Below are 21248 nucleotides of genomic sequence, written 5' to 3' on the forward strand. Positions count from 1 at the left end.
AAAAAAAAAAAAAAAGAATAAAAATGAACAGCAACTTAATTGAAGGAATGGATGAATTCATTTACCATGGCCAAATCCCTTTTAAGGGATAGAAAGAGTTCATGTTGTCTGAAGCGCCTGTAAGCCTCCATATCCTTTGGCAATAGAAGTGGTTGCTCCAGGGCCTCAGCAATGAGGCCTGCCTTCCCCCCTTGATAATTTCTAACGGTGGTGTCCCAAGAGAAGGGAACACCATCCAACTCCAACTTGGAAGACCAGGTGCGGTGCCCTTGGCGTACCTCAGCAACGAGAGAATCATCTTGACTCTCAGTAAATGAAGCCCTTTTGCTCCATTGATCCTTAACCACCCTCTGTTGCGTAGCTCCTTTTAGAGGCACCACCTCAGCTTCTTCAGAATCTGTAATAGGTCTTTTCTTCTTCGGATCGGGGACTAGCTTGATTCCAAGATTAGTAGGAAGCTAAGGAGGGGGTGGAGGAAGATTAACAACTAGTTGAGACGTACCGGTCTCTTTGGCCCCAGGTGCTTTCTTCCTAGTCTTCATTAAGTCCCTTAAACTCGCCATGTCTTCTTCTTCCGAAGAATCGTCTAGAAGGGCTATTATCAAAACAGGAGTGCGGACACTGGACTGCCTGTCAATCTCCTTCTCGGCGTCCGAAACTGGAATCACTTGAACCTCTCTTGAGGCCTCTCCTTCAAACTTGAACTTATCAATCTACTCCTCAAGTGAAGAGGTCGAAGAAGTAACTTTTTCCCCTTTTGCAGCCACTTTCAAAGGAACCTATTGAATTGGCTGGATGAGTTGCGACACACCCTGCGGATTCAGATGTGATACGGGGGCAAGGTTGAAAGGAGCTAAGAAATTTGGTCGAGAGACGTCTATTCGGTTAATCCGATAGTCTCCCTGCGTTATAGCATTGCCGACCAGCTAAAAAGCGTCCGATTTTGGCGTGAAACCGAGAATAAGATAAGCAGCCAGAAGCTGACCATCTTCACTTATAAAGATCTCTGATCTCAAGAGATAGTTAAGCATGGCGACGTTAGTTAAGTTGTGCCGAGGAGCGACGTGCCTTTTATCTGCTAGCATCACAACAGAATTGATCAGTCAGAAACTCAAAAACATTGATACAAAAAAAAAAAAAAAAAAAAAAAAAAAAAAAGCGTCTCATATTAATATAAACAAAGCATAAAAGTTTTGCACCCAAAAAAAAGAATTGAGATGTAGAGATACCTCAACCAAAGCAGGGAGGTTCTGTCAGTATTTATAAACCATGTGGAAAGGAATAAAGAGAGGAAGGAAATCAGATAGGCAGCCGTTACTGAGAAACAGTAGAGCAGGAAGATAGGTAGCTTTCAAACTCTCTGTTTTTTCACACAATACCTGAACAAACTCTCTGTTTTCTCACACAATACCTGAACGCTTCAATGTTTTTTTTTTTCTTTTCTTTTTCCTCCCTTTAAGCTTCCCTCTACGTTACATGTTGCAAAACCTAACCGCTTCCCTTTTTCCTTTTTCCTCTTTTTTTTTTTTTTTCCTTTTTTCTTTCTTCCAAACCAGCTTGAACGTACCTTTTTTTCTTTTTTTCTTTCTTTCTTTTTCCTCCCTTTCAGCTTCCCTGTACGTTATACTGAACGCTTCCTTTTTTAGTTACGCTTCCTTTTGTTTTGTTTTTTTTTTTTTTTTTCTTTTCTCTTCCCTCCAATCCGGCTTGGAAGTTTTGATATTTAAATAAAGGCTTGAAAGTTTTCTTTATTAAGCTCAACTGAAAAGGCTTTCAATTGGGATTCATAGTGGAACTAAATAAATAGGAGGTGGGCTGAATTAAATAGATAGTGGAATTAAATAAATAGATAGTGGGAATAAATAAATAAGTAGTGGGCTATAATTATAGGGCTGGGATTTATAGGGCTGTAAATTGTAAAAACTAATTAAAAATTGAAGTAAAAACCAATTAAAAATTGAAGGAAAACTTTTTTTTAATAAAGAAAATGACATGGCAGTTGATGTGGCGCAACGTGAGAGCAGCAGAATTAAATTCTACGCTTCAGCTTTTAGTAATATATAGATATAGATATAGATTTTCATTTTCATTTACACTCTTCTTTTTTAGTCATACTGCTATCTTTTTCTCTCTCAGGTGCTTCATATAAGAGAGAGAGAGAGAGAGAGAGAGAGAGAGAGAGAGAGAGAGAGCTGAGCTGGGGTTCTGTCTAGCTGGTGTGTAGAAATATTAATTTTCTATTGGTAACTTGTTAATCAAGATGACTTTCTTTCAGTGATGGGAAAGATTAAGAACACAACGACAATAATAAAAATTAAAGCAAAATGGGATTGACATCTAAGTAATTATGATTAACAACTAATAAATTTATTAAAATTTACTTGAACTAAATCGAAGAGCGCAAATGTTGAAGATCATTAAAAATATCATTATCAATGAGTTATTACATGAACTCATTGGGATGTATACTAAGATACTGTTTAGTTACATTACAAACAAAATTAAATTAAATTAACTAGTCTTTAACATACATATTCCAGTATTGTCCCAAATGTTACGGGTAGCCAAAACATAGGACAATTATCATACAACACTTCCCTTAATTTTCTGTTGGTTAGCTCTCATGGTTGCTAAAAGATCAGAACACCTATTTGCCTCAAGATAGACATGCTCTATTGTTGCTTGTCACTTTTTTCCTATAGGTTCCACCGTTCCAGCAATAAAACATGACTTACCATTACTGTAGGTTTTCTTTTGAGTTTGTTAAGAAATGGGCCGTTAATCAAGAATCTGTCTTTATTAGTAATTTTCTATAACTACAATCTCAAGTTAGGTTAAAACCATATCTAATAGCCTATAATTCCAATGTTACACTATTTGTCCATCCTAGATGCAAAAAGAAGCTTGTAATTCGTTTTGTGTTGATTTATGAGTATTCAACTATATAGATCGACATGAACATGACACATTTTTTAATTGTGTAAGGATTCCTTGACCCTAATAAGATCTACTTATTAAACAAGTTGACATAACATGACTTGAGACCCATCTGGATCCAGAGTCCTAATTCGATTCTTCTTTGTTTCTTTTGTGATTTTTGACATTTTTTCTAATTTTAGTCATTTTAGAGTTAGGAATCATCATGGTTCATTTATTAATTTTAAATATTAATTAATTATCTCAAATTTCAAGATAATTAATCAATTATTTTAAACAAGTAATAACCTAATGGTGCATCAATATGCAATCTTGCATTAAAATTGAACCAATTAAATTATGACACATCATTAATTAAAATTGATTCCTTAAAAACTAATAATAATTAATTTATCATAATCATGGGGAATCAACCTCAATTGCAAGAATGCATATTGAATATTGAAATTTTAATTTGACTATAACTTTTGATATGGTGATTCAATTTATGCGGACAACATGTTGTTTTGATTGTTAGAACTTCTAGATTTATTTTCAATGGATATACAATCTAACATTAGAAATTATGAATTTTCCCTTATGTCGTGAAATGATGACGCTACCCTTGAGGTAAGGTTAAGCAAAGGGTGCAAAATGGAATATCTACATAGCTCTAAGTTCTTAGCCCCTCGATCTACTGAAATTTGTGCATAAGGTGCTTTATATAGTCACGCTCAATGTCGGGTTTAGGCGACAGTTGAAACTGAGGTTAAAATGGAAACAAGGTTTTTGGTTTTCACGACCTCACTTGAGCAAGCCTCAAGTGAGGGTTAGACAAGCCTTTTGCTATTTAAGTGATTTGCTTGAGCTGGTATAATTCTTGCTTGAGCTCGCCTCTTCCATCAAGCTTGAGCAAGTCTTGATCTCGTTCAAGCGAGCTATAAATTTCAATACTTCAAGACTCTTCTAGTCAGATTTATAGATTTACACATCATGCTATATTACACCAACAATCTAGAACTGGATTAAAAGAAAATGCCATGGAATTGGACAACATTAAAAACCTAAATGTATGTTTATTTTAAGAAACTTCAGAAGCAAACACAATACAAAATGTGTGCCCATTAAGTCTTTTTATTGTTTGAGTTCATCATCCTTCCATGTCTGTGAATGTTTGCTGATAGGGAAAGCAGAGTTGACTTGTCATTAATGTCAATTTCACTTGAAGGAGAATCAATAGCCTCAAGCTGTTGCATTTCTGACACTATCAATGAATTCACTCTTGCCCGTTCGCAGTCTCGTGGGTATGTGCAATAGAGGAATGAGTAGATGAAGCAGCTAATTGCCGATGGAAAACCAATTGCTACATAGAGTTCCTTGGCGAGTGATGCAGCATTTTCTCTATTTGTTTCATCAATCCCTAAAGAGTTAGAAGATCCTTCCCGATCTGCTTTATAACCATATACATTCTGAACCAAAATCCCAATTATTGCAGGAGCTATTGATGCTAGCATAGTCTCGAAAGATCGATCCAAACATAGATGCTTGTACGAGACTTCTCAGGGACTATTTCTGCAAAGATTGGACTGTGCACCATTTACATGTTAATGAAACAGTAATGAGGTAAGTTAACAGTAATTTTCTAAAATATTTTTAGAATAAATAGTAATTTCATTAGTTGAAGTCAACATAGCATAGTTGGGCAGGCCTCACTTTAAAATATGACCTGCTTCAACTTTAATATAACTTTTAAATTTAATCACCGTGATTCTGATCATAAATTTTCATTATTAATACAAGTTCAATGAAGAATATGCTGTGATGGATCATGCGTATATAGTTTCTATTTATGCAAGTGATCTGTCCCATGAAGAAAGATGCAATGTCAAGGAAAATTGTGAAAGCTAAAGAAGAACAATCATGTTGAAAATTGGAACCAGATACTCTCTTAAAGCTATTTATACCTCCATCACTTACATCTGTACTAATCTTAATTCTCTGAGCAAGATGTGATTTTTACTATAAAAGGTCATTATGCAGTATGGTTGCGTTGAAGCATAGTCAGGGGGTGGGGACCTAGATACGGTCCTAACCTTCAATATTTTAGCTCAAAGTAACCCAGCTAAGGATTTATACTTGTGCACTTAAAACCTGGGGCTTTTACTAGTGCAGATGGACATGGCGTGTCAAATAAACACCATCACTAATAATTCCAAAACACTAGTCAGAGAGAATGTGCAGAGTTCACAATCAACAATTCATACTTACTTGTTAGTTGCTGGAGCTTCCCAGGACGCACAAAATCCAATAATGAACAATACCAGTCCATGCATGAATGCCGTAGATGGATCATAAGGCAATACAAGCAGGAAAAGTGCTATCAAAGGAATGGCCGAACCTGAGCTTATCTGTGACAAAATTATTCTTCCAGTATTAAGTAATCGCTTTGCAACAATATCCCCCATCCTTCCACCAAACAGACCCCCAAGTGAAACACCAATTACTAGTATAGTCCAAAGGAATGCTGTTTCTTCGTGGGAGAAACCTACAAGTTCCAACCACATAGGAGCAAACGACCAAGCTGACCCAGAGAATGATCCAAAAACACCCTGAGCCACAATTACCTGGAAAGATGGGATTCTAATAACTGACTTTGCTTCATGAATTAGGTCCTTCACATCTGACCAAAAAGGCTTTTGAATTTGATTTCTAGTTATACTATTGCTCTCATAGAAACGTGGATCTTTTGCAAAAAGGCGGACTAATATACCAACTATGACACTTATGATTGCAACCAGATGAAAAGCAATTCTCCAACCAGGTATACCCATGATAGAAGTTGCAGCAAAAAGTACAGCACACAGCCCACCAATTATAGGAATAGAGGTACCTGAAAGAAGGTGGAGGAGATGGCAACACAGAAAGTGGCAGCAGCCCAGAGAAAAGCGCCAAGAGCAATGACATGGGCACGGTTGTGGCGAAGAGCTAAGTAAGCAGCTATTGGGTAACATGAAGACTGCACCAAGGATCGGAAGAGAGTGAGTGAGCCCAACCCAGTTGGATCGATGTGTAGAGCTTCACCAACCTCCTTGTACACGCCTGGCAACAACGCCTCATCAGCTCTCTCCATAATACCAGCCAGATTGACCAGCACCAACGTCAAAGCCTCTGATTTCATTTTCATATCACTCTGTTTCAATCACTGTACTCTGTTTTCCTCTGCTTCATATAGTGTGTACTAGTACTACTGGAGTTGGGAATGGCGTTGACTTTCAGTGGGATATTCCAGATACCCTGATGGTCTTCCAGTTTGCATCTAATGTATACATTTTGGCAAAACGGCTCAATATAAAGTATAGAGTACGACATCCATCTTTCCAAAGAATCTAGAAAATTGATCATGTATTTGGAAACTCAATTTTAACCCATGTCTAGTTCTATTCATATTTTGAGTCTATTTTATTTTATTTTTATTTTTATTTTTTAATTTTAAGTAAAACTCAATATTACTAATGTCAAGTTCTACTTAAAAATATACGTAAAACTTGATTTTAACGATATCGAGTTTTACACAGAACTCAATTTTATTAAAATCAAGTTCCAAAATATGGCCATTTTGCCAAATACTTTGGAAAGATGGGTGTTTTGCTACTTACTTTAAAAATAAAGTGCATTTAGTTATTTCCTCCCTAATTTTGCCTATAAATTATGTGAGTCACAATTCAAAACAAGAGTGTCATGAAAATGTCCATGCATTGTCTTTAGAATTGTTGTGGGTCCTAGAATAATTATTTTTTAGATAAAAACTATTACACAAATTTACAAGCGACGAAAAGTGTGAGTTAAAGTCACGATTTTTACTTTGAAATTATGATTTCAACGCATAGTTTTAGTTGTTTTTTGATATGTGGGTAATAAACATTAATTTTTATTTTTATTTTATTTTGATGTGATTTGACACTTACTTTTTGTAAAACGTTATGAGATTTTGTAGCATCTTTAGGAGAACTCCATAGAAGAACTCCAGTTGGTATCGGTGCTATGTCAGCCAATCATCAGGACTCAATCCCTTTTGCTGTTTTATCTTTCTGTTCCTTCTTGGGATTGCCTAATGAAACTTAAAACATTTCCTCTCTAACAGAACACAACGTCCATCTTACAAACAAGACTACCTCAATATATTCAAAAACGTTCTCAGGTAATTATTTGTGTACATGTTGTCAAGACTCATACTGTGTCTCTCAGCATTCTTGAATGACTATTCTTCGATCATTTGAAGACCATGAAACTGCTTGCATTTTATTGTAAAATATAAATCTTTACAATAGTTTCTTTAGCCAGAAGCGTACTCAGATTTTGGTTCTTACAAAATTGGCTTCAGTTTTGAGCTAAAGAATTATTGATTAAGCAAGTACATATAATATATACTTTCTTGGTTTTAGAACAGGCTCAAATGGATAGAGCAAAGTTGGACAATAGAACGTATGGAGATAGGTTCGTGAAGGTAGTCCTTCGCTCAAGAAACCCCAGATGGATTTCTCGAAGTTATTTTTCAGTAACTGTCAAAACCTCATCATACCATTTACATTTAATTCTATACAATATCATCCATTTGCATTTTCTAATGAAGCTTTTTCTTCTGAATTCTTAAATAAGTCATCTTCAAGAGCAAAAGAAGTCCATATGGCAAGAAGGGACATTGATAGTCTGATAGATACAAAGACAGCAAGAGGGCTGCTGAGTTAGCAAGAGCTCAAACAGGATCCCAGCTCCCTAATGCAAAGAAGACAGTGAAAGATCTATTTTTATTAATCAAGGAGTCGAACATGAAGGCAAAGGCACAGATGCAAGACTTTGAGATGCTAAAGAAATCAGAAATGCGTGATGAAGGGGCATTGGCTGGTAGGAACATTGAGAGTTATCAGTATGAAGAAGTGATGAGAGAGTTGGAATTTGTGAAACTTGAATTGAGTAAGCTTAAGCTTCACAAGGCTTATGTTTTGGAAGAGAAATCGAGGATGGAGAAGGAAGTTAAAGCCTTAAGTTCAAAAATGTTGTCTTATTTGAACTCTGTTAAAGCCCTTAGGAAATAGATTGAGGGTGCCAATGAAGAAGAAGTGCTTGTTGAGTTGGCACGGATTGAGGCTTCAAAAGAGTTTGGAAAGATAAAGCTCAAAGAGTGAAGGAAACCACTAAATTCTCAGCTTCAAGGGAGAAAACCAAGCAGAAGATGAAGGATATTTAAAGAGACTCACCGATCAAAGAGCTTGAAGCAAAATTGACTGCCACTATGTCTGATGTTCATGTGTTGCAATTTGCAAAATGAGCTAAAGCTTAGTGAAAGAAATGGAAGCAAAGGTTCAAAGAAATGATAGCTTGAGCCGTAGTAGTTTTGAAAAGGTAAAGAATTGGGAACTTCATTACTTCACCTTCATTGCAGTCAATTACAGCAGAACTGGAAGCAGCCAAAAAAGAATTGTCTTTGGTCAGAGAAAAAGGTTTTCATTTCATGTCCTCCATGGACATTATTAGAAATAAACTAAAGCGTGTCACGAAAGAGACAGTTTGGTTAAAGAAAATAGAAGTGAATCCTGATTTAACCATTCAAATCACAATTCAAAGCTGCTCAGAGCCAAGTCCAAGTTGGAAGCTGTATCAGCAGCTAAGGAAAAGGCAAAATCAATTTAGTCAATCTATTCCTAACTCTTGATCAGCTTAAGACAGAACAAAGGCTGCAAAGAAAGAAAAGTAGTTTTCGTGTGTGGGGGGGGGGGGGGGGGGGGGGAGGGGGGGGGGGGCTAAAGAAAGAAAAGAAGCTTAAAACAGCAAAAACTGCAACCATTAAGGCAAACATTGAAAAGACTGAGTTTGAGATAAACTTCACCAAGGAAAGATTAGAGGCAGCCATGCAAGAACTTGAGGTAATTAAATCATCAGAAGCTTTAGCTCTTTAGTATCTGAGAACTCTTATTGAGTAGATCATGACAGCCAGGGCATTGGCATCTCGGCATAGTTCCAAGATTAGCATTTCAAAGTTTGAATGAGTATCTAACTGGGTGTGCAGTTTGGCTGAAGGAACTGCTGATAAAAAGGTTGCTACTGCACATGTATGGATTGAAGCTCTAAAGGCCAGTGAGAAAGAAATATTGATGAAGACAGAATTAGCTCAGAGAGAGATCAGACAGGTAAGGGTGGAGGAAGAATGTGAGGCCTACAAAACAAAGAGATCACTTTCAGCAAAGCGTACAGTTGAGGGAGAATTACAAAACTGGAGACAGAAACGCAAGAAGAATGCAGAAGCTGAAAACTTGCAACTAGAATTACATAGAAAATCTATGAAAGGTAATGGCAATTTTACTCCATCCAGGTGAGACAAGTTTCAGAATTCTGCCTCACCAGGCTCACGACGTCTTAATTTTTTCACTATATAGAAGAAAAATAAGGTAATGCCAAATTTAGCTAAGCTCTTTAGTGGAAAAAGAAATGACAATGATCTGAAAGCTGCCTGAAGTTTGGTGGAGCTATCTGCACTTCGTTTTCACAAAATCACTAGGCAAGTGAGTCCAATGAATCAAGAATAATAATAAATAAATATATAAAAAGAAAACCGTGACATACTTCAAGAAATTGGAGTTGATAGTTGAAGTGATGACTTCATAGGGAAGTGCCTTTCTTTAGCATTTCATACCTTCACTTTGCTTTCTTCAAAGAAATGACATTCTTGCTTGAGTGTGAGGGATCCATGTGTAATAACCATGGGCTAGTTTTTCTAGATATAATTTATGTCAATGTGGTTGATCATTTTGAGGCAAGAAGAAAACTCTTGCGGCTACTCATATTGATAAAAATTCCCTGCCAATTGTGGTTTCTTGAATACTCTGGCTTGTTTATGTTAGCACATGCAGCTTCAGTTTTTGTGTAGACATTGGGCATGTAGCAGTGCAGTTTTGCTCCAACATGATCTTGCTGACTGTATCAAAAGTCAAAAATCCCTACTAGACCTTATTTTGGGTCAAAATATTATCCAAGTGCTTCATAGGTAAGAGATTAGTCAAGAAAAAAAGAGGAGAAAATGGAAGTGAAAGAACCTTGTTACTCACCAACAGGCTTTCCTTGCTGAGGAGAGCAATTTGATTTCTAAATCTTCTTATTGACAACTTAAAGATGCAGAGAAGAATACAGAAGCGTGATGAGGATGGCTTGATTTGCCACTGAAGTTCATGCTGAATAGCCAGTGATCATGAAAAAAATTTACAAATAGTTTATTCCGTGGTGAAAACTTTTCAGCGAAATATTTTGGCGTTAACTAAGTTTCTCAACAAGCTCCATGAGAACAGGACAATCCTGAATAAGATCCTACAATATATCCAGATTGCTGATAAAAACTCTGAGTTAATGACTTTGAAACACTGTAACTCTTGTGAGTTTCTCAATAGTGTACTAACAATGAAAATTTCAAAATTGTAAAGAAGACTGCTGATATCTTCCTGTGTTGATTTCATAATCAATAAAACATGCTAGAACAAGATAAAACTTAGAGATGAGTGTCAGCATGTGCACAAGTATCTCAAGTGCATCTAGATTTCAATAAGATGAACAACATTAATTTTACATCATGGCTATAAGAAGAGTTAACAAGTGCACCAAAGTAATTACCTACTCGTGTCCAAACCATATTACAAGTTATTAACCAAAAGATGGTATGGATAAATATTATTTTGGATATGAACTTAAAAGGAACATAAAAAGCATTTAACAATTGTGGATAAAGTGTGCCTATGAAGCTTTTTCACTGTGTAAGTTCATTTTTCACAGATTGGAGAACACTGGCTAATGTTAAAGAAGAGATGACTTCACATTATTATCATCCAACGCTTCATAATCAATGTCGATTTAATCTGAAAGAGAATTATCTGCCTCTATATTTTGCATTTCAGATTCTATTATTGCATACATTCTTGCATGTTCACGGTCTCTTGGGTATGTGCAGTAGAGGAAGGAGTAGATGAAGCAACAAATTGCCGCTGGAATGCCAATTGCTGTGTAGAGTGCCTTGGCAAGCGATGCAGCATTCTGTCTATCTGTTTCAATCTCTGCAGAGGTTGATGACCCTTTCGGAATCGGTTTATAACCATAAACGTTCTGAGCCAAAATCCCAACTACAGTGGGAGCAAATGACGATAGTATGGTCTCAAATGATCGATCCAAAGCATAGATGCTCGTACGGGACTTCTCAGGGACTATTTCTGCAAATATTGGACTGTCCACACATATTACGTTCAAAGAAAACTAGAAAAGTAGAGAATATGAGATATAATTCAATTTGTTCAAGTTAAAATTGCCTGAGTTTGGCCTGCATTACTTCATATTTAATATGACCAAATGCTTTCGGATGTACAAGTAGTACTCATTTATGCTGGAGGCCAATAAGATTTACTGTTGGAAATATTACACAAAGTAATAAAGGAAGAAAAATTTTAACACAAAAGAAAAATAGAAAATAGATAACTTTGAGGCACAAAATTGTTATCCTTAAACAATATTTTCCCTTACACTAGAGTTGCTATAGGGCTATCACAAACTTGTCCCCAAGACACAACCAAGTTATTGTGTTCTATAAATAGCAATTTTTGAAAACATCCGCAAGATTTTTTGTATTTCTTAGAAACTAACTTTTTGGGAGAGAAAAGAAGTAGTAGTTATCAAGTGAACATAAGCCACTATTTATACCTATAAGGTTATATTTCATCAAAAGGCACGTATGGAAAATTAAAACGTTTCATAAAACCGTTCACAAGGCTTGAAACATTTTCAAATGTTCAAAACAATTATCAAAAAATTCTATAGAAAATTCAATTTTTACAAGTCTCGACCAATCGAGAGGAAGTAAGAATCGATTGAAGGCTCTTTTCGATCAATCAAATAGGAATCGAATAGCGATCGAGTAAGGATCATTTTCCCCATTACTTTGATCGATCTAGCAAAAGCTTCGATCGATCAAACATACTGAATTTTGAATTTTCACTTAGAAAATTTCAGAACTTGAATTTTTTACTTTATCAACTTTATGAAACAATATTCTCCAAACTCAAACATCATTATTACAACCTATCCATGTATATACCTATATATACAACATTTACATCTATTTTAAATGCTTTCATTGAAGTTATAATATTTCATCAAAAAGCACATATGGAAAGTTAAAACGTTTTATAAAACCGTTTACAAGTCTTGAAACCTTTTCAAACATTCAAATTAGTTACCAAAAAATTCTATAGAAAATTCAGTTTTTACGAGTCTCGACCGATCAAGAGGAATCGAGAATCGATTGAAGGCTCTTTTCGATCAATCGAATAGGAATCAAATAGCAATCAAGTAAGGTAGAAGCTCTAGGATCATTTTCCCCATTATTTCGGTCAATCTAGCAAAAGCTTCAACCGATCAAACATATTGAATTTCGAATTTTCACTTAGAAAATTCTAGAACTTGAATTTTTTACTTTATCAACTTTATGAAACAATATTCTCCAAACTCAAACACCTTTATTACAACCTATCCATGTATATACCTATATATACAACATTTACATCTATTTTAAATGCCTTCTCTGAAGTTATAATTTAATTCAAGATGATTCTTATCACAACTAGTCAAAAATACTTGGCTACCCAGAGAAGATAGTGAAGAATGTGCTTAGTGCTGACTCAAGATTAAGCTCCCAAAATATTGTTTGCAAATTTGGTTTTAACACAAGGGACTAGCAGATCCCCAAAAAAAGGTTTTTGTTTTGCGCGCGTATCCAAACTACTTACCCAAAAATTATATTCCTCGAAAGTGTTTCAAGACTAAAACACTGTTGCTCTAAAATCTGGCTACAGTATTGTCCAATTATGAAGGGAAAACCTGACTTAACTGGTCATACAACAACCAAACGCATCAACAGTTCCTACACAGAGAAACTTGGTCCACAGTTATGTTTGTGGCCATTTATCTTAATAAACACTAACACCAAAATATCGGATATCAGGAGATTAAGATTCCCTAGGGTAGTTTTACTATACTGTGGATGCATCATGCATACCATATCCCATCCCTGTCTCATGTGCACTTGTATGCTGTGACAATTGAGCGCAAAGGTTTTTTGCACTTCATTATCTCCCCATATGCACAATGAAAAGAAAATGCCCTTTGGTTCTCAAAATTAGGAAAGAAAAATATATTTGATCCAGTACACATACTTGTTAGTTGCTGCAGCATCCCAGGATGCAAAAAATCCCAGAATGAACAAGGCCAGTCCGTGCATAAATGCAGTGGATGGATCATCGGGCAATACTAGCAGCAAAAATGCAGCTGTAGGAACAAGCGAAGCTGAGCTTATTTGTGACAGAATAATTCTTCCTGAATTGGGTAAGCATTTTGCAAGGTTATCCCCCATCCATCCACCAAACACACATCCAAATGAACCACCAATTATTAGTATGGTCCAAAGGACTGCTGTTTGTTCATGGGAAAAACCTATAAGCTCCAACCACATAGGGGCAAATGAAAAGGCTGATCCAGGGATTGAACCAGAGACACCTTGTGCGACAATTATCTGGAAAGATGGGATTCTTATTACCGATTTTGCTTCCTGAATCAGCTCTTTAACATTTGACCAAAAAGGTTTATGAATAACTTGATTTCTAGCACCACTATCACTCTTAGAGAAGCGTGGATCATTCGCAAAGAGGCGGACCAATATCCCAACTATGACACTTAAAAATGCTACCATATGGAAAACAATTCTCCAGCCATCCACGCCCATTACTGATTTTGAGGCTATAAGTACTGAACAGAACCCACCGAAGATGGAGCCAAGGTTTCCTGTTAGTTGTAACAATCCAAAAGCCAAACCACGATTGCTAGTATCAGTTGAGTCAGCAACAAGAGACTGAATGGCAGGTATGACAATGGCAAGTCCAATTCCATTTAAACCTCTTGAGACTGCAACCTAATCAGCCAAATAATCCTACCATATGTTACATTATGCAGCTGAATTAGAAAGGCCTAATTTTCCCACCAAAGCAATAATTGCCATAAAAAAAAAAAAACTCGTGCCCACAAGTCTATACGACATACATAATCTTAAGTTGTTTAAGATTCAACTTGTCGAAGCTTCAACCATCAAAGCATGCAACTCCTCCATTAAAACTTCAACATTCCAAGTTTCTTATGTTTTTCCTTAACTCAATTAAACTTTACTTTGGATACACCCAAATGCACTAAATTTTGTTAAAATGCCATAGTTTTCAATTTCCTCATCAGGTTTCAAATATCATCAATCTCATTTTTTCTTAAAATAGGTAATATTATTTGGTGCCCAAATTCTTGCCTTCTGCTTCTTCTTCCTTTTTTCTCCTTTTTTGTGTGTGTGTGTGTTGGGGGGGGGGGGGGGGTGGTGTGGTGAAGAGGTAGATAGTGGGGTAGAGAGATCCGAGGTGGGATTCAAAACACAGACATGTAACACCACAAAAGATACCAGTATGCTATCAAGTTGAAGCACACACAATTGCCTATATATTGATAAGCAACAATATGTACTAACACCAAGTTTAACATCTAGAACCCATATTGCCAATTTCCAAGACCATCGAACTCAACATGCTAGATAGGTATAGATCAACACTCCCCCCAAAACACACGCACACAACACACAAAATGCACCATATTATATACTATACAAGTCTAAAAATATCAACAAACAATCAGAAATCTGCCCATGCGATCAAATCTACAATGATAAACACAAGCAAGAGGAAACTGTGACATGTAGTAGATACCTGGAAAAAGGTGGAAGAGATGGCAACAAGGAAAGTAGCTGCGGCCCAGAGGAAAGCACCAAGAGCAATGACATGGGCACGGTTGTGATTGCTAGCTAAGTAAGCAGCAAGTGGGTAACACAAAGACTGCACTATGGATCGGAAAAAAGTGAGTGAGCCCAAACCAGTTGGGTCAGTGTGGAGAGCTGCTCCTACTTCCTTGTACACCCCAGGCAGCAACTTCTCGTCAGCTCTCTCCATTATGCTCGCTAGATTTACCAAGAGCAATGTCACAGTCTCTGACTTCATCTTCTTGTTCGATCAAAGTACTGTCCTCTGGCTTTGCTATATTTTTGGAAGGGGTTTGTGATAGTTTGACTTTTGGTGGAGGCTCCGAGATTTAAATAGCAAGTTGGGAACGTGGAATGGACAAATTGACAAATATTTTACTCAGCAAAAAAAAAAAAAAAAAAAAAAGACAAAATTTTTGGCACTTTGTTTAATTGTCAAGTTTTTATTGGTCTTATTTGGGCCAACTAGGACGTGAATTTTTTTTTCTTTTTACCTATTACCTATGAAATTTTATATGAGAAATTGAAAAAATAGTTAAAAAGTTCATCAATTTTTCATTTTTTTTTTATAAAAATTTTAAAAATAATTTATTAATGTATGTCGTGAAAGAATATGCCAGTAAAACCTTACTAAAAAATCTTCACAAGTGTCAATTTTTTTGTGGCTAAACTTTCTCCTTAAAGACCATCATATGTGGAAGACTTGCTACTTATCAATTAGAGAAATTCTATTTTCATAATATTTTCATAATAAATTTTAAGAGTCAAATTATTATGGGTTATTTTTTGTGGATAAAAAAGTAATTTCAGTGGTATTGTAATTTAATAATTTCTCTACTTTGAATTAATATGTCTGTCATACAATCAAAGGCTTGAAATGTGGGTCTTGTAGTAGAATACTGTCTCTTCGTCTCTTATTCTCCATATGGAGAAGTTATACAATCCTCTGATAGACTACATTATTTGTCCACCATTTCACTAAAAGACTCACTTATTTAAAATTGTTGAGTCATTAATTAGTTTCTGTTTAAANAAAAAAATAAATTAGGATTTTCATAGTAAAAGTTTTATCACTAAGAAAGTTATGAGGTGTACTTTTTTCTTGGAGTTTAGAACAAATACAATTGAAGAGGCAAACAATTTTTCTAGGTATGATTTTTCATCAGTTAGAAACAAAGAATTAAAGGATTAGAATTTTATCATAGAAATATTAATGATGTGTAGATTATTTAAAATGGATTTTCCTGGAATATGACTGACACTTTTACGTTAGATTGCCCACTGCCCACTACGTGTATTCTTGAACAGGGCCATGGAATTACAAGTTCTAATCCATGAATATGGCTCACGTTTTCTTTCGGATGGATATATATTTATATATATATATTAAATCCTAGATTTGGCCACCATAGATATCCATGAACAAGTCATGGATCAAATCATTAGTCGCGAGGCTTTCACGTTTTTTTTTGGGGTTATATAATTAAATCCTAGGTTTGCCCATAGTGTGTATTCCAGAACAAAGTCGTGGTTTTAGAGCCTAATTCATGTTTAAGGTTTAACTTTTTGTTTAGGACATGTATTAAATCTTAAAGTATTGGCTACTACCTCTGAGTTTTGATAAATTCAAGGAAACATATTTTTGGATAGAGATGCTTTGCATCAATGTTATCATTTAGTTCAGCAAAGTATTTTCCTAGTGAGTCAGTTTGTATAATTCGATAAGTTTTATATTTTGTGGGAGATATTAAGTAATTTCCATGTTTGATTATAGGTCATATTTAAGAGAGTTTTGAGACTATTTGAAGGGTGTTTCGGCTAGATTTTCAGAGTGATTCAAGTGTTGTAAGTAATTATACATAATATGCACAATTTTGTTCATTAGGTTCCTAAAAGTTAAAGGTTTTCGAAAGTTATGTTTTTAAGCATTCATTTTCTAAAGTTTATCGAAAGCATTTTTACATCATCAATTGAAGGAGAAACTTCAACTTTTAAATAATGTTTTAAAGAGAAACTTCAAATTATAAATAACATTTTGAACGTTTGAATCTCATTTAAAAGATGATTTCTAAACTAAACTATTTTTAGAAAATAATTGAGTTTCAATGTAAGCTTTCTAAAAAGATTCTTGTTCTATAAATTGTTTAAAACCAAGGTGATTTCAAAATCATATTCCTATTTTCCCAAATCGTATTTAAAACGTTTCTTTTAGCCAATTGAGTTTTCAAACTTATTCAAGAATTGTAAAATACTTACATAGACTTCTCAGTTCCTATTGATTCCTTAAGAGAGTCAAGCATCTTTTGATTTATGTCTCAATTCAATATTGTGATATTCAATATGTCACTATATTTAGAATAATTGTAAATATTAAGAAAACTATTCTATTTTATATAACTTTGCTTTTGTGATGTGTGACTCAAAATAAGTGTGTTTAGAATTGATCAAATATATGTGTAAGCCCGCTCACAGGGTTGTATGTGAAAATAAGTGTCGATCCCTCACTAATAGGGGTTAGATGTTAGTATCCACTCACAAGATTGTATGTGAAAATATGTGATATGTGATGTGTGTATATGTGACACTGTGCTTTGATTAATTATTTGTAAGTGTTTTTGAATGATTTTAAGAACTGATCACATATGTGTTAAGTGATTCATTATATGCTTTGAAAAAAAAAAACTATATTTGATTCATTGAGTGAGTTTGTAAAATAAAAATACTCGTGCTCTGCTTGACTCTATTCTGTTGTGTATTGTGTATAATTACTTACTAGATGTGTGGCTCACCCCATCAATCACAATTTTCAGATTAAAGTTTAATTGGGAAACGGAAACTTTGGATCTCTTCGTAAGGTACAAGGTAAAGCGTGGGAGTTTCTAGGCAACATTAATAATGCTTGAAGCCTTAAAAGATTTTTAGTTATTTTTATTTAGCTTGAGATTTTACAGTATTTGGAGATTATTTTTAAATTGTGGATTTTAGATATTGTAAGAGGTTTATTAAGAGCATTGTTTATTTGGAGTTTTTTTATTTAATTATGGAATTAATTATGTTTATTGAGTTATGCAAGATCACTAAGTTTTTCATGCATCTAAATTCATGTTCCATGGATTTGGGTCGTAACAGTGTTGATTGTAGTCTTTTTTAAATTTAGCTCTGATACCAACATTGTCACAACCCAAATCCATAGAACATGAATTTAGATGCATGACTAACTTGCTGATCTTACATAATTCAATAAGCATAATTAAACTAAACATAATTCAGTAAACTCCAGATAAACAATGCTCTTAATAAATCTCGTACAATACTAAAATCCACAATTTAGAAATAATCTCCAAATACTATAAAATCTTAAGTGAAATAAAAATAACTAAAAATCCTTAAAAGCTTTAAGCATTATTGACATCACCTAAAAACTCTCATGCTCTACCCTGCACCTTATGAAAAGATCCAAAGTTTCTGTTTCCCAATAAAACTTTAATCTGAAAATTGTAATTGATGGGGTAAGTCACATATCTAGTAAGCAATTATACAAAATAGACAACAGAATAGAATCAAGTAGAGCACAAGTGTTTTGATTTTTCACAAACTCATTCAATAATATCAAATATAATTTCTTTCCAAAACATATAATGAACCACTTAATACATATGTAATCAAATCTTAAAACTATTCAAAAACACATGGAAATAATTGATCAGAGCATTGTGTCACATATACACATATCACATATTCTCATATACAATCCTGTGAACGGATATCTACATCTAACCCATGCTAGTGAAGGATCAATACTTATTCCTATTCCCACATACAACCTTGGGAGCATGCTTACACATATATTTGATTTGTTCTAAAAACACTTATTTTGAGTCACATATCACAAAAGCAAAGTTTATATAAAATAGAATAATTTTCTTAATATTAACAATTATTCCAAATATAGAGGCATATCGAATATCACAATATTGAATTGAAACATGCATAAATCAAAGGATGCTTGACTCTTTTGGGGAAGGAATAAGAACTGAGGAGTTTATATAAATATTTTTACAATTCTTGAGTAAGTCTGAAAATTCAATTTGCCAAAAGAAACATTTTGAATACAATTTGGAAAATAGGAATATGAATTTGAAATCATTTGGTTTTAAACAAATTTAAAGATCAAGAACCTTTTTAGAAAATTTATCTTGAAACTCAATTCTTTTCTAAAAATAGTTTGGTTTAGAAATCGTCTTTTAAATGAGATTCGGATGTTCAGAACATTATTTAAAGGGATAATTACAGTAAACCCACCTGAGGTTAGGCCCGTTTTCACTTTGCCTACCCGTGGTTCAAAACTTATCACTTTACCCACCTGAGGTCCCTTCTGTTATCACTTTACCCACCTGAAGTCCCTTCCGTTAGAGATCTGTTACCCACCTCTCCCTTTGCCGTTAGAAGAACACATTTTTAGAGAAAAACAAACATAACACGAATCAAAAAGTTAGAGTTTGATATTAAAAACAAATGTATATGAATGTAAGAAATAAAATTCCAAACAACTACAAATCAAATTGTTTGAAATTAAAACAACTACTACACCAGTGGTGGCTCTTTTGTACTTCAACATGATCTTCCCCTTCCACAAACTCATCAACAACCCAATCACCCAGGTCTGAGAGAGGAGAAAAACGATTATGAACCACCCATGGATACCGTCTAAGGATCGGCGACACCACTGTCAAACTCGGAGCCTCAATCTCCACCATCATCGAGCTACCCACCATAACACCGATGGACCCAGAGTCACAATAGCCTTGTCCATGAGTAACCTCGGCATCGGAGACTGAGCCTAACGAGAAACCCACCTTAACAGAGCCGAGAACCACCGCGTCGAAGTTACTACAAGCCGCCAAGGCTTTTCTGGCCACTAGATGTCCAAGAACTCTCAATGGGATGGGTGCGAGAAGCCCCGATCATATCGCCAAGAAGCCCCTGTTCTGGGTTTGAAAATTTTTTGATAATGTGTTCTGGGTTGGGTCGCTGCTGCTGTTTGGTTGTTTGGCCGTTTGGCCGTTGGTGTTCTGGGTTAGGTCGTTGTTTGAAGATCATGTTGAAGGGGAAGATCATGTTGATGAGTGAAGAGTGTTCTGGGTTAGGTCGTTGAAGGGGAAAAACGATTATGAACCACCCATGTGTTCTGGGTTGGGTCGTTGTTTGAAGAGTGAAAAGTGTTCATACCTCTTTTTTTATTTTGGTTTGGCCATTTATTTCACAACAGAGATCATTACACAGAACCATACCCTTGAACTCAACTCTAAAAACCCTCCAAGCTCTTTCAAAAAAATTCAAACCCTAACTTTTTGATTCATGTTATGTTTGTTTTTCTCTTAAAATGTGTTCTTCTAACGGTAAAGGGAGAGGTAGGTAACAGATCTCTAACGGAAGGGACTTCAGGTGGGTAAAGTGATAACAGAAGGGACCTCAAGTGGGTAAAGTGATAAGTTTTGAACCACGGATAGGCAAAGTGAAAACGGGCCCAACCTCAGGTGGGTTTACTGTAATTATCCCTTATTTAAAATTCAAAGTTTCTTTTTAAAACATCATTTAAAAGTTGAAATTTCTCTTTCAAAGGTGTAAAAAATGCTTTAATTTGATAAACTTTTAAAAACATAAGCTTAAAAGCATAACTTTTGAAAACTTTTGACTTCTAAGAATCTAATAAACAAAACTTGTGCATATTATGCATAATTACTTACAGCACTTGAATCACCTCGAAAGTCCGACCAGAACAACTTCTAAAAAGTCTCAAAACACTCTTAAATAGAACCTATAATCAACTGTGGAAATTACTTAATATTCACCACAAAATATAAAGCTTATCGAATTATACAAACTGACTCACTAGAAAAATATTTTGCTGAACTAAATGATAACACTGATGCAAAGCATCTCTACCCAAAAATATGTTTCCTTGAATTTATCAAAACTCAAAGGTAGCAGCCAATACTTTAGGATTTAATATATGTCCTAAAAAAGGTAAAACCTTAAACATGAATTAGGCTCTAAAACCATAACTTTGTTCTAGAATACACACTATGGGCAAACCTAGGATTTAATTATATAACCCCAAAGAAAACGTGAAAGCCTCATGACTAATGATTTGATCCATGACTTGTTCGTGGATATACACGGTGGCCAATTCTAGGATTTTATATATATATATATATCCATCCGAAAGAAAACGTGAGCCATATTCATGGATTAGAACTTGTAACTCCATGGCTCTGATCAAGAATACAAGTAGTACGCTGCGGGCAATCTAACGTAAAAGTGTAAGTCATATTCTAGGAAAATCCCTTTTAAACAAACTACACATCATTAATGTTTCTATGATAAAATTCTAATCCTTTAATTCTTTGTTTCTAACAGATGGAAAATCATACCTGGAAAAACTGTTTGCCTTTTCAAT

General features: G+C 35.0%; 2 protein-coding genes and 1 pseudogene across 2 annotated transcripts; 1 reads left to right on the forward strand and 2 right to left on the reverse strand.

Moving 5' to 3' along the window:
• Window positions 1-3861: 3861 nt before the first annotated feature.
• Window positions 3862-6277, reverse strand: LOC111999627 (uncharacterized; annotated as a pseudogene).
• A 1169-nt stretch (window positions 6278-7446) lies between these two features.
• LOC112024670 (protein PLASTID MOVEMENT IMPAIRED 2) lies at window positions 7447-9347 on the forward strand. Its single transcript, XM_065762848.1, is given in 8 exon segments — window positions 7447-7617; window positions 7620-8082; window positions 8085-8239; window positions 8242-8331; window positions 8333-8516; window positions 8519-8596; window positions 8599-8664; window positions 8725-9347. Coding segments are annotated over 8 exon segments (1830 nt in total).
• A 1110-nt stretch (window positions 9348-10457) lies between these two features.
• Window positions 10458-15171, reverse strand: LOC111985966 (uncharacterized). The gene is made up of 3 exons (XM_065762849.1): window positions 14739-15171; window positions 13158-13909; window positions 10458-11176 (listed from the first exon to the last, which is right to left on the reverse strand). The coding sequence occupies exons 1-3, from the start codon at window positions 15024-15026 to the stop codon at window positions 10810-10812; spliced, it is 1407 nt and encodes a 468-aa protein (XP_065618921.1). The 5' UTR covers window positions 15027-15171; the 3' UTR covers window positions 10458-10809.
• Between the last annotated feature and the right edge of the window lie 6077 nt (window positions 15172-21248).

Source organism: Quercus suber, unplaced genomic scaffold (assembly GCF_002906115.3).
Source record: "Quercus suber isolate HL8 unplaced genomic scaffold, Cork oak 2.0 scaffold_476, whole genome shotgun sequence".
Classification (NCBI taxonomy): domain Eukaryota; kingdom Viridiplantae; phylum Streptophyta; class Magnoliopsida; order Fagales; family Fagaceae; genus Quercus; species Quercus suber.

Bases quoted from the DNA above. Each gene is read 5' to 3' on its own strand.
- LOC111985966 (XM_065762849.1), bottom strand. From the start codon at position 15,026: ATGAAGTCAGAGACTGTGACATTGCTCTTGGTAAATCTAGCGAGCATA. The intron at 13,910-14,738 runs GTATCTACTACA...TTGGCTGATTAG, and splicing joins TCTCTTCCACCTTTTTCCAG to GTTGCAGTCTCAAGAGGTTT. The intron at 11,177-13,157 runs GTATGTGTACTG...ATGTGTGGACAG, and splicing joins GATGCTGCAGCAACTAACAA to TCCAATATTTGCAGAAATAG.